Source organism: Rhinopithecus bieti, unplaced genomic scaffold (genome assembly GCF_001698545.2).
Source record: "Rhinopithecus bieti isolate Rb0 unplaced genomic scaffold, ASM169854v2 scaffold_1306, whole genome shotgun sequence".
Taxonomy (NCBI): domain Eukaryota; kingdom Metazoa; phylum Chordata; class Mammalia; order Primates; family Cercopithecidae; genus Rhinopithecus; species Rhinopithecus bieti.
Genome location: NW_016803658.1, coordinates 1,773,498 through 1,786,328, shown reverse-complemented (window position 1 = coordinate 1,786,328; position 12,831 = coordinate 1,773,498). Strand labels below are relative to the sequence as shown.

General features: G+C 35.1%; 1 protein-coding gene across 1 annotated transcript in view; it reads right to left on the bottom strand.

Annotated features, from left to right (window-relative positions):
- The window catches only part of LOC108544435 (cTAGE family member 5), a 120,668-nt gene that overhangs the window by 43,001 nt on the left and 64,836 nt on the right, over positions 1-12,831 (bottom strand). The window contains 5 exon segments of the mRNA XM_083287454.1: positions 1,605-1,743; positions 5,808-5,898; positions 6,670-6,716; positions 7,948-8,068; positions 9,827-9,949. Coding sequence (XP_083143580.1) covers positions 1,605-1,743; positions 5,808-5,898; positions 6,670-6,716; positions 7,948-8,068; positions 9,827-9,949 — 521 coding nt within the window.

Sequence of the window (12,831 nt, the reverse complement as noted above, 5' to 3'; positions counted from 1 at the left end):
GCACATTGGGCAACTCCAATTTTTCATCATTCGGAATGTGTTCATGAACGGCTGCAAAAGCTCTGCATGTATTGATCTGATTTACAAATAAATTTTAGCAAGTAAGTGAATTCACAAATACAGATTCTATAAATAATGAAGAACAACTGTAATAACTTTCATTAAGAGCCTAAAGGAACCTGAAAGTCTGTTACATCTTATTACCCTTTACAATGAAAAAAATATGTGCTATGGTACTATTTGAAAATCTAGAGTCTTCAGGTATCTCAAGGGTCTTCAGTGTACTTAGGCATTTAGGCAACAGCACACACACACACACTCTCCTTCACTCCAATATATAAAGGCACTGAACATATTTGTACATATATTCAACAAACATGGACTGAACAGCTATCATGTGTCTCACATGCTTTAGGCACTGGGAATACAGAAGTGAAGAAAATAATTATCTCTCAGAGCTCATATTTAACATAGGGAAGATAAAAGAAATAAAAGCAATCAATCATCAGAGGACAATATGAGCTATGAGGCAAAATAAGGGGATGAAGAGTAGCAGGTATTATTTTAGTTAGAGTAGCCAGGGAAGGATTCTTTGAGGTAACATTTGAACCCAGGTCTAATAAAATGAAGAACTGAGTCATGCAAATATATAGAAAACATCATTCCAGGCAGAAGAAACAAGTGCAAAAGACCCTGAGGTCAATGTGCTAAAGAGCATCAAAAAGGCCAGTGTTGGATGGAGGGTACTGAGAGGAAAATGAACATGAATAAGCTAAAATTGAAGAGGTGGCCAAGGGTCCAATCCTGTACTGTCTTGTAGGCCAAGATATAAAAGCTGCGGGTTGAGTGTGATATAAAGGCACCCGGGGATTTTGAGCACAAGAGTGACCATACTCACAATTCACACTTTAAGGGTCATCCTACATGCTGCAGAGAAAACATAGTGCAGGAGAAAGGGTGGAAAGGAGGAGACTACTCATAAGGCTACTGTAATAAGCCAGATGTTAACTACTGATGACTTGGACCAGACTAATATGGGAGATGGTAAAAAGTGGTCAGATTCAGGCTATAAAAAAGCTGACAAGATTTAATGACAGAATAAATAGGAGATATAAAAGCAAGAGAGAAGTCAAAAATGGCTTGAGGAGCCACCCTATATAACTAAGTAAAGGACACTGCCATTTACTAAGACAAGGAACACTTGGGAAGAAGCAACTTGCACAGAACAGAGAAAACCGTTTCACATATATCAGAGATGGAATTAAATCGGCAGTTCAATCAAGAGTGTCCACTCAGAAACCCTGCCAGTATTAGGAAGTTTAAGGCAATAATTTGCTGACTACTTACTAGAAGCTAAAAAGGATTCTGTTAACTAGCTTGGAAATTCCAACATCATTTACAATATTTTCTTTGTTGAAAAAAAAAGTGTTTCCAGATTTATTGAAAAGTATTCCAGATCAAATACCCTTCTTAAAAATAAGTTGATGACATACAATCTAATCACAAATTGAGAACTTTCAGTAATCACTACAGCTAACCATGTAACATGTATCCCTAAAGCTATTTTACTTGCTGTTCAATGGAGTTAACATAATTTTTATTACCTGTGGAGTTTCATTTCATTTTCTTGATATAATTCAGTCATTACTTTTAGTTTCTGTTGAAGCTTCTGATTCTCATTTTCAAAATGTGTGTTTTCTGACTGCAAAGATGCTTGTTCAGTTTGAAGACTTTTAATATGCTCTATATAAAAAGTTTAAGTCATAATTAAAGGAGTAAACATTTTGAGTTGCATACTAACATTTCAGAAACATAAAATTACTAAAATAATAAATTATTAATAAACTGAACTCTATCCAAAAACAGAAAATCTATAAGGTATTTTATTTACCTAAATGCTTTTATTGTTATTAGTTGATTGACACATAAAAACTGTACATATTTATGTGATACAGTGTGATATTTCAATACAAGTATTCAATGTGTAATAATCCTATCAGGGTAATTAGCATATCCATCACCTCTAACATTTGTCATTTGTTTATGTTATGAACATTCAAAATCCTCTCTTCTAGCTATTTAAAAATAACAATATGACAAAGTAGATCTAAGAAAAAGAAAAATAAATGTAAAGTTAACTAGTCACCCTACAGTGCTATAGAACACTAGAAATCGTTCCACCTATCTAGTCATAATTTTGTATCTGCTAACTAACTTCTCCCTAATCTGCTACCCTCTATACTTCCCAACCTCATATTACTATTACTATTCCACTCTCTACTTGTATAAGATCAACATTTTTAGCTCCCATATATGAGTGAGAACATGTGCCATTTCTCTTTCTGGTGTGGCTTATTTTACTTAAAATAGGCTCACTCATGTTGCCACAAAACAGGATCCCATCATTTTCTGATGACTGACTAGAGTTCCACTGAGTGTATTAATATTTTAATTAAGGAGCTATATAAATTGTTTTAATTTTGGCCGGGCACAGTGGCTCACGCCTGTACATCTCAGCACTTTGGAAGGCCGAAGTGGGTGGATCACTTGAGGCCAGGAGTTCAATATCAGCCTGGCCAACATGGCAAAACCCTGTCTCTACTTAAAATACAAAAATTAGTCAGGTATTGTGGGGCATGCCTGTAATCCCAGCTACTTGGGAGGCTGAGGAAGGAGAATTGCTTGAACCCGGGAGGCAGAGCTTACAGTGAGCCAAGATCACACCAATGCACTCCAGCCTGGGTGAAAAAGCGAGACCCTGTCTCCAAAAAAAAAAAAAATTCTTCTAATTTTTATTATTATGTATAGGATTCCCAAAACCTTAAACATTCTGATTCTAGCATCTAATTTTCAATTTTGGAGCTAAATGCCACTAACTTTCTCAGGAAGGTCTTGGAGATAAGAGATTTAAAGGGAGATATTGTAGCTCAACATTCCCCGTAAAACTATTTCCAGGTGATGAATAATGCCTGTTTTTATCTAGTAAAACTTTATCTCTCAATAAATACTTAAATTCTACCTAGCCCTCCTTTTTAAGCTAAAATTTTGACATATAAGTCAAGCCAGAAATCTGGATCTTCTCATAACAAATGCTCAAACATACTCCTAGTTTAAAGCAGATCAAGACCAGAGAGAAAAATACCAACTTTAAGCTGTGTTTCAACTGCTAAATGATCTTAAAAAAATCTATAAAATAAAAATGAATAATTCTAAATAATTATGAATGCTTTATAATTTATGCACCAATTTTTTTAAAAAACCTCCTTTCTCTTCTAAAGTAATTACCTCAACTCTGAGCTCCTCCAAAATTGAAGTACCAACTCTGAACATCTCTAATATTAAGGTACCAAGATAATAACCTCAACTCCTCTAAGATGAAGGAAGGTATCATCTCCCATAACATGTATATGAATCACCACCACAAATCTTAAAAGACAAAACTCAATCTGCCTAAAGTGGAGAGTTTTGGAAATCGTATTGACAAGCATGAAAATTTTAGTAATTACATGTAATGGTATTTAATTATTCTAAAACCCTCATGACATGGTTTGGCTTTGTGTCCCCATCCAAATTTCATGTTGAATTGTAATTCCCAATGTTAGAGGTGGGGCCTGACGGGAGGTGATTGGACCAAGGGGGTGGTTTCTAATGGTTTATCACCATCCTCCTAGTGCTGTCTCCCGCTAGGTGAGAGACAAGAGATCTGGTTGTTTTAAAGTGTGTAACACCTCCCCTTCACTCTCTTCCTTCTGCTGCCACCATGTAAGATGTGCTAGCTTCCCCTTCGCCTTCCACCATGACTGTAAATTTCCTGACGCCTCCCCAGAAGCAGAAGCCTGTCAGCCTGCAAAACCATGAGCCAATTAAACCTCTTTTCCTTACAAAGTACTCAGTTTCAGGTAGTTCATTACAGCAATGTGAGAATGGACTAATATAACCCATTAAACATACAAACCAAAATAACAGTTTACATCTTTAAATATTAAATGATTAAATGTACAGGAAATTGTATGTAACTATCTTTCCACCCACAGAAATTTTTTAATCTACATCAGAAAAAAAAATCCATTGACCTAGGCTTTAATCCATTGCCAAGAACAATCACGTAAAGAAATTAACTTTGGGTATTATCTCTATTAAAATTCAATCATCCCTACTGTAAAACAAACAAGCAAACTACAACCCAATACTTAATTAATGCATTTATGTACTCCTTTTTTTTTTTTTGAGACAGAGTATCGCTCGGTCACCTAGGCTGGAGTGCAGCGGTGCGATCTTGGCTCACCCCAGGTTCAAGAGATTCTCGTGCCTCAGCCTCCCAAGCAGCTGGGACTACAGGCATGTGCCACCACGCCCGACTAATTTTTGTATTTTAAGTAGAGACAGGGTTTCACCATGTTGGCCAAGCTGGTCTTGAACTCCCCAGCTCAAGTTGTCTGCCCACATTGGCCTCCCAAAGTGCTGGGATTACAGGAGTGAGCCACCACGCCTGGCCATATTTTTGTACTTCTACTCTAGCTATTTTGTTTTGAATTGTAACTTAAAGACCACTGTAAATGATTACAAGAAAAGGCAGAAACAGTTTAGAGGAAAATTTTCATGCTATGAATAAAAGATCAATTACAGAAATTTATCTTTCATGATCCATTAAAAAAAGTTAGATTTGGAAGAAGAGTACAGGCAGACATAGAGTCTCCAAATATTAATCTAAGAAAAAAAAACAAAGATTTGCCAGGAAACTGTATTAAGGAGTGGGACAACTGGTGAGCAAATTTCCTTGCTACTCTGGCACTTTGTACACCGTTTTTTCAAATACCACTTCTTGAAGTAAGCTATCTTTTCCTTCTGTGAATCTCCCATGGCTTTTTAGTACAATGCTTTACATAAAGCACACATTCTCTTAAACTAATACTAATGTTTCCTCTAAAATCCAAAAATAATCAATTACTAAAATCATGTGAGTAGGGATATACGCCCATTCCGGTCTTAATAACTCTATCGCTTTGGTGGTTTCAATCTTTTAAATAGTCATCTATAAATGTAGTTCACATAACGTAGAAGTTTTTGAAAAACAGATAGTACAAAAGATATAAAAATCTGTCCATAATCCCATATTCAGAGATAATCATTACTCCCCGCTCTCTCGAGTGCTGTCCTTCCAAATGCTATAGCTGGTACCACAGAGCTCCCTTCTTTCACACTTACTCTCTCTCTCTCTCTCTCTTATTTTTACAAAATGAGATTGCTATTATGCCAACTTTAAAATTTTTCAAACATATTGACAGAACTTGTTTACTTTTTTAAAAATACAAACACACAGCAAAATAAAATAATGCTTTTCAATTAAAAAAAAAAACCTTTGTTTCTACAGGTCTAACATCACTCTTGTATGTGCTAATATACTATGTATGTACATTAAAGGAACAAATCATACTGCAAGTAGTACCACTACCGAAGATCAATTTTTCAATTAACAAAGACGTTAAACATTAAGTTTCAATTTGCTACTTTTTAACATCTAAAACATAACAAACACATAACACTGTAATTCAAAGATAAATACAGTTTTACATGTTTTTTAAAAAATTTCATTATTTTAACTTCACATAGATATAGAGGAAATCGATATACCTTTAGCAACAATGACAACAAAAACCAGGACTGTTTCACAAATACCAAACAAGAACAACAGTTAAAAAATATATATAATTGGATCTTCCCAAAATTAATTCAATTAATTTTACCATTCTCTGAAAGGAGGTGTACTTACTTAGAAAACATTAAAAGTGTATATATAGATGACCTACCTGTAAGCTCTTCCTTTGTTTTATCAACTTCAGATAACTGAATATAAATTTGGTTTCTTTCTCCTTCTAAGGTTTTTAAAGAAGCATTTAACTTTAAAGAAGGGAAGAAGGAAAAAAGTAACATTAATTAGTTATACAACAACAACAACAAAAATAACATAAAACCTCACTATAACAACCCCAACACTTTTTAAGCTCTTTTATCATTTTGATGAAATTATCACCTGGAATACAGAAACCAATAATGCAACTTCCATCTTAAAAAAACCAGCAAAGTTATCAATACTTGTAAATCTCAGAACAAGGGATAGAGAAAAGTAGTGAATGCTTTTCACTGGATGCTTAAGAAAGTGACTATTTTCATTCTATTTACTTGCAACAAAAGTTTTTATTAAAGCAGCCTTCAAACTACATTACCAAGACTTCACATAGATCAGCAAAAATGAGAATACCACTACTAGGGTGGAAAAGAGAAGGAATAAACCAGAAAAAAAGGAATCTAGTATTTACTTAAAATAGGATACAGGGCAGAAGGGGTAAGAAAATACTGAGACTAGAAGAAAAAGAATGCACTGAAGGAAGTACGAGATAAAATACAAGAAACATTTTAAATATATTCTTATCTGAAAAAATGAGTACAGAACTTGGAATTTTTTATTTTGATAAATTCCAAAAATTATATGAACTTCTAAAGTTAATAACTGAAAGTAAAAGTAATTGATGATGAAAATCTGGTAATTTCTTAAATATTTTATATGGGAACAATAAAATGGACTTTTAAACAGTTACTATAAAGAAGACATGAGTAATCCATGTTCTCTTTCTTCCTCCTTATTCTTTATATGTATCTAATAGCACAAACCTTAGCAGCATGAATCAGTTTCTTCAAAGCTCCTTTTGGAGGATTATCTACAGTGAAAATCAAAAGCACAACAATGATTTGGGAAAACAGTACAATATGACAATAGACACCAAAATGATTTTATCAGTTCACTCAACCAGAAACTTATAATCCCTCTTCTTGCTACAATAAAGCATTTGGTATAAAGCAGAATGGCCTTGGACCTGCTCCCAGGAAGCTAAACAATAAAAGCACTGAAGTGCCATATCATTTAACAATGTTCTGCAGCTCTAACTCGAAGAACAGACTTATAACAAGGATTCAACATTCATCTAAATATAGACCACAATCGTTAACTATTCTTGTATTCTTACAGCATCCAAAATATGAGTAAAATTATAACCCAAGTTAAAACAACATTAAACAAGCATGAGTTTTCTCAAATAGAGAAAGGATTATTTTATATATGATCAAGTAGAAATGAAAAAGTATAAACAGAACTTTATATACTTATTTTAGGGATGTAATTTTTTCCAACATATTAATGTTATCATGAAAAAACTTTTAATCACACTTTTCCTCCTTAATAAATTTGTTAATTATGCAGGGGCTGAGGAAGAGAACAGAAAATAACATAAAAGTCTGAAGAACTACCACTGGGGTAAAATGAGAGAGGGGTACATGGGACCTCTGTACTAGTTTTAGAACTTCCTATGATGCCATATTTCAAAATAAAAAGGTTTTTTTCAGGTCAAAGCAATTGGTGTGAGAATACAGTAAGTGGCTATAGTGAAACTAACTTTTGCCACTTTCGCCAACTTCAGAGCACAACCAGCAATGGCAATAACAATTTGAATGGCTAAGATTAAAAGTACTATAACCATCTGAACCTCTGACGAAAGCAAAAGAAGTATCCTGAAGTATTCACTTATAGAACACTCATTTCTCAAACTAGTCATTCATCCATTTGTTTAGCTTACAGTACAGGGAAAAACAGGTATTGAAATGATTATGATGTAATTTTGAAAGTGGCTATAATAAAGATATGCACAATATACAAAGAAAACAAAGCGGGGAGGCTGTAAGTGTGTCTGAGCAGCTGGAGAAAGACTTATTGAAAAGGCAATGCTCCAGCTGAAGCTAAACTATAAGGGATGGTGAGAAAAGACAGTATGTTGCAGACAGACAGAATGTGCCAAAGTAAAAGCATATAAAGAACATGGTGCACATAGGGAAAAAAAAGGAAATAGAAGAGCTAGTCACCATTTTAGCAAAAGGAGATGAGTCATGACTTAATACCTAAGTAAGCACCATTTTCTGATTCACTGTTCATTTCTAATTCCAAGTTATCATCATCCGTTATGTCTTCTCCAAGCACAGTAGCCCAATCTTTCATCTTTAGCAAGCGTTCAGTCAGAGTCTTGACATTTAACAAAGGGGAAAAACAGAGAGAGTAATGCCTTATGCTAACAGCTTTACAGCTTCTGAATGTCCAGTTATAGTTTAAAAATCAATCCACATAAATAACAACACAAGAGCTCTTATTTTCCACCTCTTAAGATATTGTAAAGTCTTGAGAAATAACATTTATTGACTATTAAACTCTGCAAGATAAAAACCAAAACTAGTTATTCCCAAATCAAGTATAGTACATATTAATATCATGCAACTAAAAAGTAGTAAAATATTTTCGTATATGACATTTCTCACATGCCACAAATAACAGTGGCCTAATTTAACATAAGAGTAAATTCTGTGTGACACCAAACACATCTGCAGTGAGATACATAATGTATAAAAAGATCGTAGATTTTTACTTGATTTATTCAAGGAAACAATTAGCTGAGGAGTTCAACTGAGATAAAGACATTTATAAAATAGAATTTGAATGGAACATTAGAGGTTTTCCAAAAGTACTTCTTGAATTTTGTTGAATAAAGAAATATTTTCCAACACTACAGATAATCAAACGACGTGTCACGTATTCCTCTGGAGGAACCCACCTAAAAATAATGCACTGCTCTACAATTTTCACCCTTCGATCTCCTCCCTCTCTTCAGAGTTCCAAGCACAAGTAACATGGCCTATACCTTTGAGCAGAGCTTGAGGTTAGCATCTCATTCTAGGTGGATCATCTGAGGTCAGGAGTTAAGACTAGCCTGGCCAAAATGGTGAAACCCCGTCTTTACTAAAAATACAAAAAAATTAGCCAGGCATATTGGCACATGCCTGTCGTCCCAGCTACTCAGGAGGCTGAGGCAGGAGAATCACTTTAACCCAGGAGGCAGAGGCTGCAGTGAGCTGAGATGGTGCCACTGCACTCCAGCCTGGGCGACAAGATTGAAACTCTGTCTCCAAAAAATATATATATATACACACACATATATTTTTTTACTTTATATATATATAATTAAGTACATATATTATATATATATCATTTACTTAATATATATTTTATATGTAATATATATTATTTACTAAATATATGTGTGTGTGTGCCAAATTCTGAATAAAAGACAGCTGGAATTTTGAAAATATTCTTAGCAGCAACATAACTAGCATGAATCCATCACTTTCAATATGACAACATCCACATCACTATGTAAATTACAGAACATTAGTTTTACATAGTATTTCATACACGTGAGTATCTGTATTTACCAGCATTAAGACTTTTTAAATGAGTAGGAAATGAAAAAAGTCAAAAAATCCTAAGAGTAATATCAATTATTTTATTCCTACAATTAGAGTCAAGTTTCAATTAAATTTATTTTTTAAAAGTATTCCTCTCCATGAAAGTACATACACCAGTTAAAGATATTCAATTAATATATATAACTATGTGTCCAAATTCTCAAAGTCTTCCAACCTCCTAACAGAAGCAGACAGCATCCTGAAGAGAAACAGTAAAACCATTATTTTATTTCTTTATTAAATACCTAGGCTAAAATACAGAGAAGAAAAAAGGACACACAGAATATTCATATAAGTATGTATGTGTGTATGTGCATGTACATACTGCAAATCTGTAAGTATTCAAGAAACATTTGAAAATCTAGCCAAATACGTTATGAAAATATGTTGTGAAAATAAAAGCTGCTAAAAATTAGTTTTCAAACTTCAGAGTTAATGTAAAATTCTAGCCAACTTGGTCACTAAAACCAGTAGAACCATTTACCTTAATGTGATTTTCTTTATCATTTAGAACCTGTTCTGCGTGTACTTTGGAGTCTTCAAATGTTATTTTCTGTTTACTAAGTTCACTCACTTGTTCTTTCCATACTTCAGCTTCTTGCAAAAGCTGAAAATGAAAATTTTAAAAATGCAACTCATCATATAAGTGAATCATTAAAAGATACTAAGAAGGCATTGTGTAGCCACTTAAAAAAGGAAGACATGGCTCCTGTTTTCAAAGAACTTTCAAAATGGGGTAGTGTAAAATAACACACACATTCTTCAACTAGTTTATATCATATATTTATATCAAATAAAGGTTTTCTGAGTTATACATATCTTAGATTTGATCATTTCTTACCGTTCCTCATATCCCATATAAAATGTCATACCTTACTTGCATTAAAATTTATATTTTAAATCATTGTGCAATTTTGTACTTAAAATAACTAATCTTCAGAAATACCACCATCCTGGCCAACATGGTGAAACCCCGTCTCTACTAAAATACAAAAATTAGCTGGGCGTGGTGACACATGCCTGTAGTCCCAGCTACTCGGGAAGCTGAGGCAGAAGAATCACTTGAACCCAGGAGGCAAAGGTTGCAGTGAGCTGAGATTGCGCCACCGCACTCCAGCCTGGCAACAGAAAGTGACTCCATCTCAAAGAAAAAATAATAATAATAACATTAATCTAGAACAGATCAGATTCTGCACAAACAGTATTCTACTACATATACTTTCACAGGAAAGCCTTTCTGAACATGACAAAAAGTAAATATCATCATAAAAGGCAGACTTGACTACATAAAGCTTAAAAGCTTCACAAATCAAATATAACACAAATGAAATTTAAAGACAACTAGAAAGGAATTCTTTTTTGTTTTTTTTAGAGGCAGGGTCTCATTCTCTCATTTAAACTGGACCACAATCTTAACTACTGGGCTCAAGATATTCTCTCACCTCAGCTTCCCAAGCAACTAGACTACAAGCACATGTCACCATACTCTGCTAATTTTTTTATTTTTATTTTTTGTAGAATCAGGGTCTTGCTATGTTGCCCAGACTGATCTTGAACTCCTGGCCTCAAGTGATCCTCCCACCTGGACCTTCCAAATCACTGGGATTACAGGTGTGACCCACTGCACCCCACCAAGAAAGAATTCTCGTAACATTTGTAGCAGAAGGTTAATAACCTTAGCATGCAAAGAGCTCTTAGACCTCAATAAGAAAAATAGGCAAAGAAAAAAAAAGACTGAGCAGGCGATTCACAAAAGAAATGGCTCATATATATGAAAAAGTCTAAATGTATTCAGTCTTCGAAACTATGTTCTACCAAACAGTAATTATTGGATTTCTCTGCAAAACTAAGGCTTCATTAGCATATTTCCTAACACATGAAAAGTAATCCTTTTCTATGTATATATAACAGAATCAGATGATACAGGTAAAAACAAATGAGAATTCAGGAAACAATTCACATTTGGTGATTAGGTCATCTCTCATGAGTCAGTAAAGAGACTTGAGTACACAGTATGCAGTATTAAAACATGACAGAAGGAGTGCATTAGAACATGGCATCAGTGAATAGTTTGTTTCAAGAACTTTGATTATTACAAGGGAGTTAGATGAAAGCAGTTGTAAAGAGTAAGACTGATCTAGGTTAAATATTTTCCAAGGTGGAAAAGGTAACTGTTGATGATAACATGGCAAATTTAACACGGGGTTTACCACCACTTTCTACTCAAATCTACTAAAATGGCAGAAAACAGATTCTTTTTTTCAAAGGCATAAACCCATAAGGAAAAAAGAATAGGAGATGAGACAAAAGATAACTGTAGAAGTAGAAAATGGAAAGAGATAGAAGTGTGATAAAAAGACTCAACCTACTAGAGAGAACTACAATCTAAGCCAGAATGTAGGAACACCCAAAAGTAGGCTGATTTGATATACCCCAGAAAGGCTCATGATTTGAAGGCACAAATAGTAGGGAAAATAAACAGGATTGGAAAAAAGGAGGACTGGCCAAAAGTCTGTATAAAAAGCAGTTGGAAAGCCTCCCATGACATAGATATATATACACATTCTTATTCTCTCATTCATTCTCTATCTCTGTCTCTTACACACACACAAACACACACACACACACACACACAGACATACAAAACCCTACAGGGTTATTCTTTGGAGAGGTGGAACCTGAGACTCTGGGACATCTATCCAGGTGAAGATGGAAATAACATACTGAAAACATAAAAGTTTTGTTGAGAGGAAAAACTTTTTGAGTTGAGAGGAAACTGACTTACTGAACAGTCAGACACCAGCACTCTTTACCTGACTGAGTTGCAAGACTGTTGGCAAACAGGCTTACACCTCCCAAATGGGAAATGTGGAGGACTCATCCCCGTGCAAATGGTCGTCAGATACCAACAACTGAGAATCCTCCAATTAGAAATACCCTAACCTGGCCAGGTGCGGTGGTTCCTGCCTGTAATCCCAGCACTTTGGGAGGCTGAGGCAGGCAGATCACTTGAGGTCAAGAGTTCAAGACCAACCTGGCCAACATGGTGAAACCCCATCTCTACCAAAAACACAAAAATTAGCCAGATGTGGTGATGCATGCCTGTAATCCCAGCTACTTGGGAGGCTGAGGCAGGAGAATCACTTGAACCCGGGCAGCAGAGGTTACAGTGAGCCGAGATAGCGCCCTGAACTCCAGAATGGGTGACAAAGTGAGACTCTGTCTCAAAAAAAAAAAAAAGAAAGAAAAAAAAGAAAAGAAATACTCTAACCATGGCCAGGTGTGGTGGCTCAAGCCTGTAATCCCAGCACTTTGGGAGGCCGAGACAGGCAGATCACAAGGTCAGGAGATCAAGACCATCCTGGCTAACACTGTGAAACCCCGTCTCTACTAAAAAATACAAAAAACTAGCCGGGCGAGGTGGCAGGCGCCTGTAGTCCCAGCTACTCGGAGGCTGAGGCAGGAGAATGGCGGTAAACCCGGGAGGTG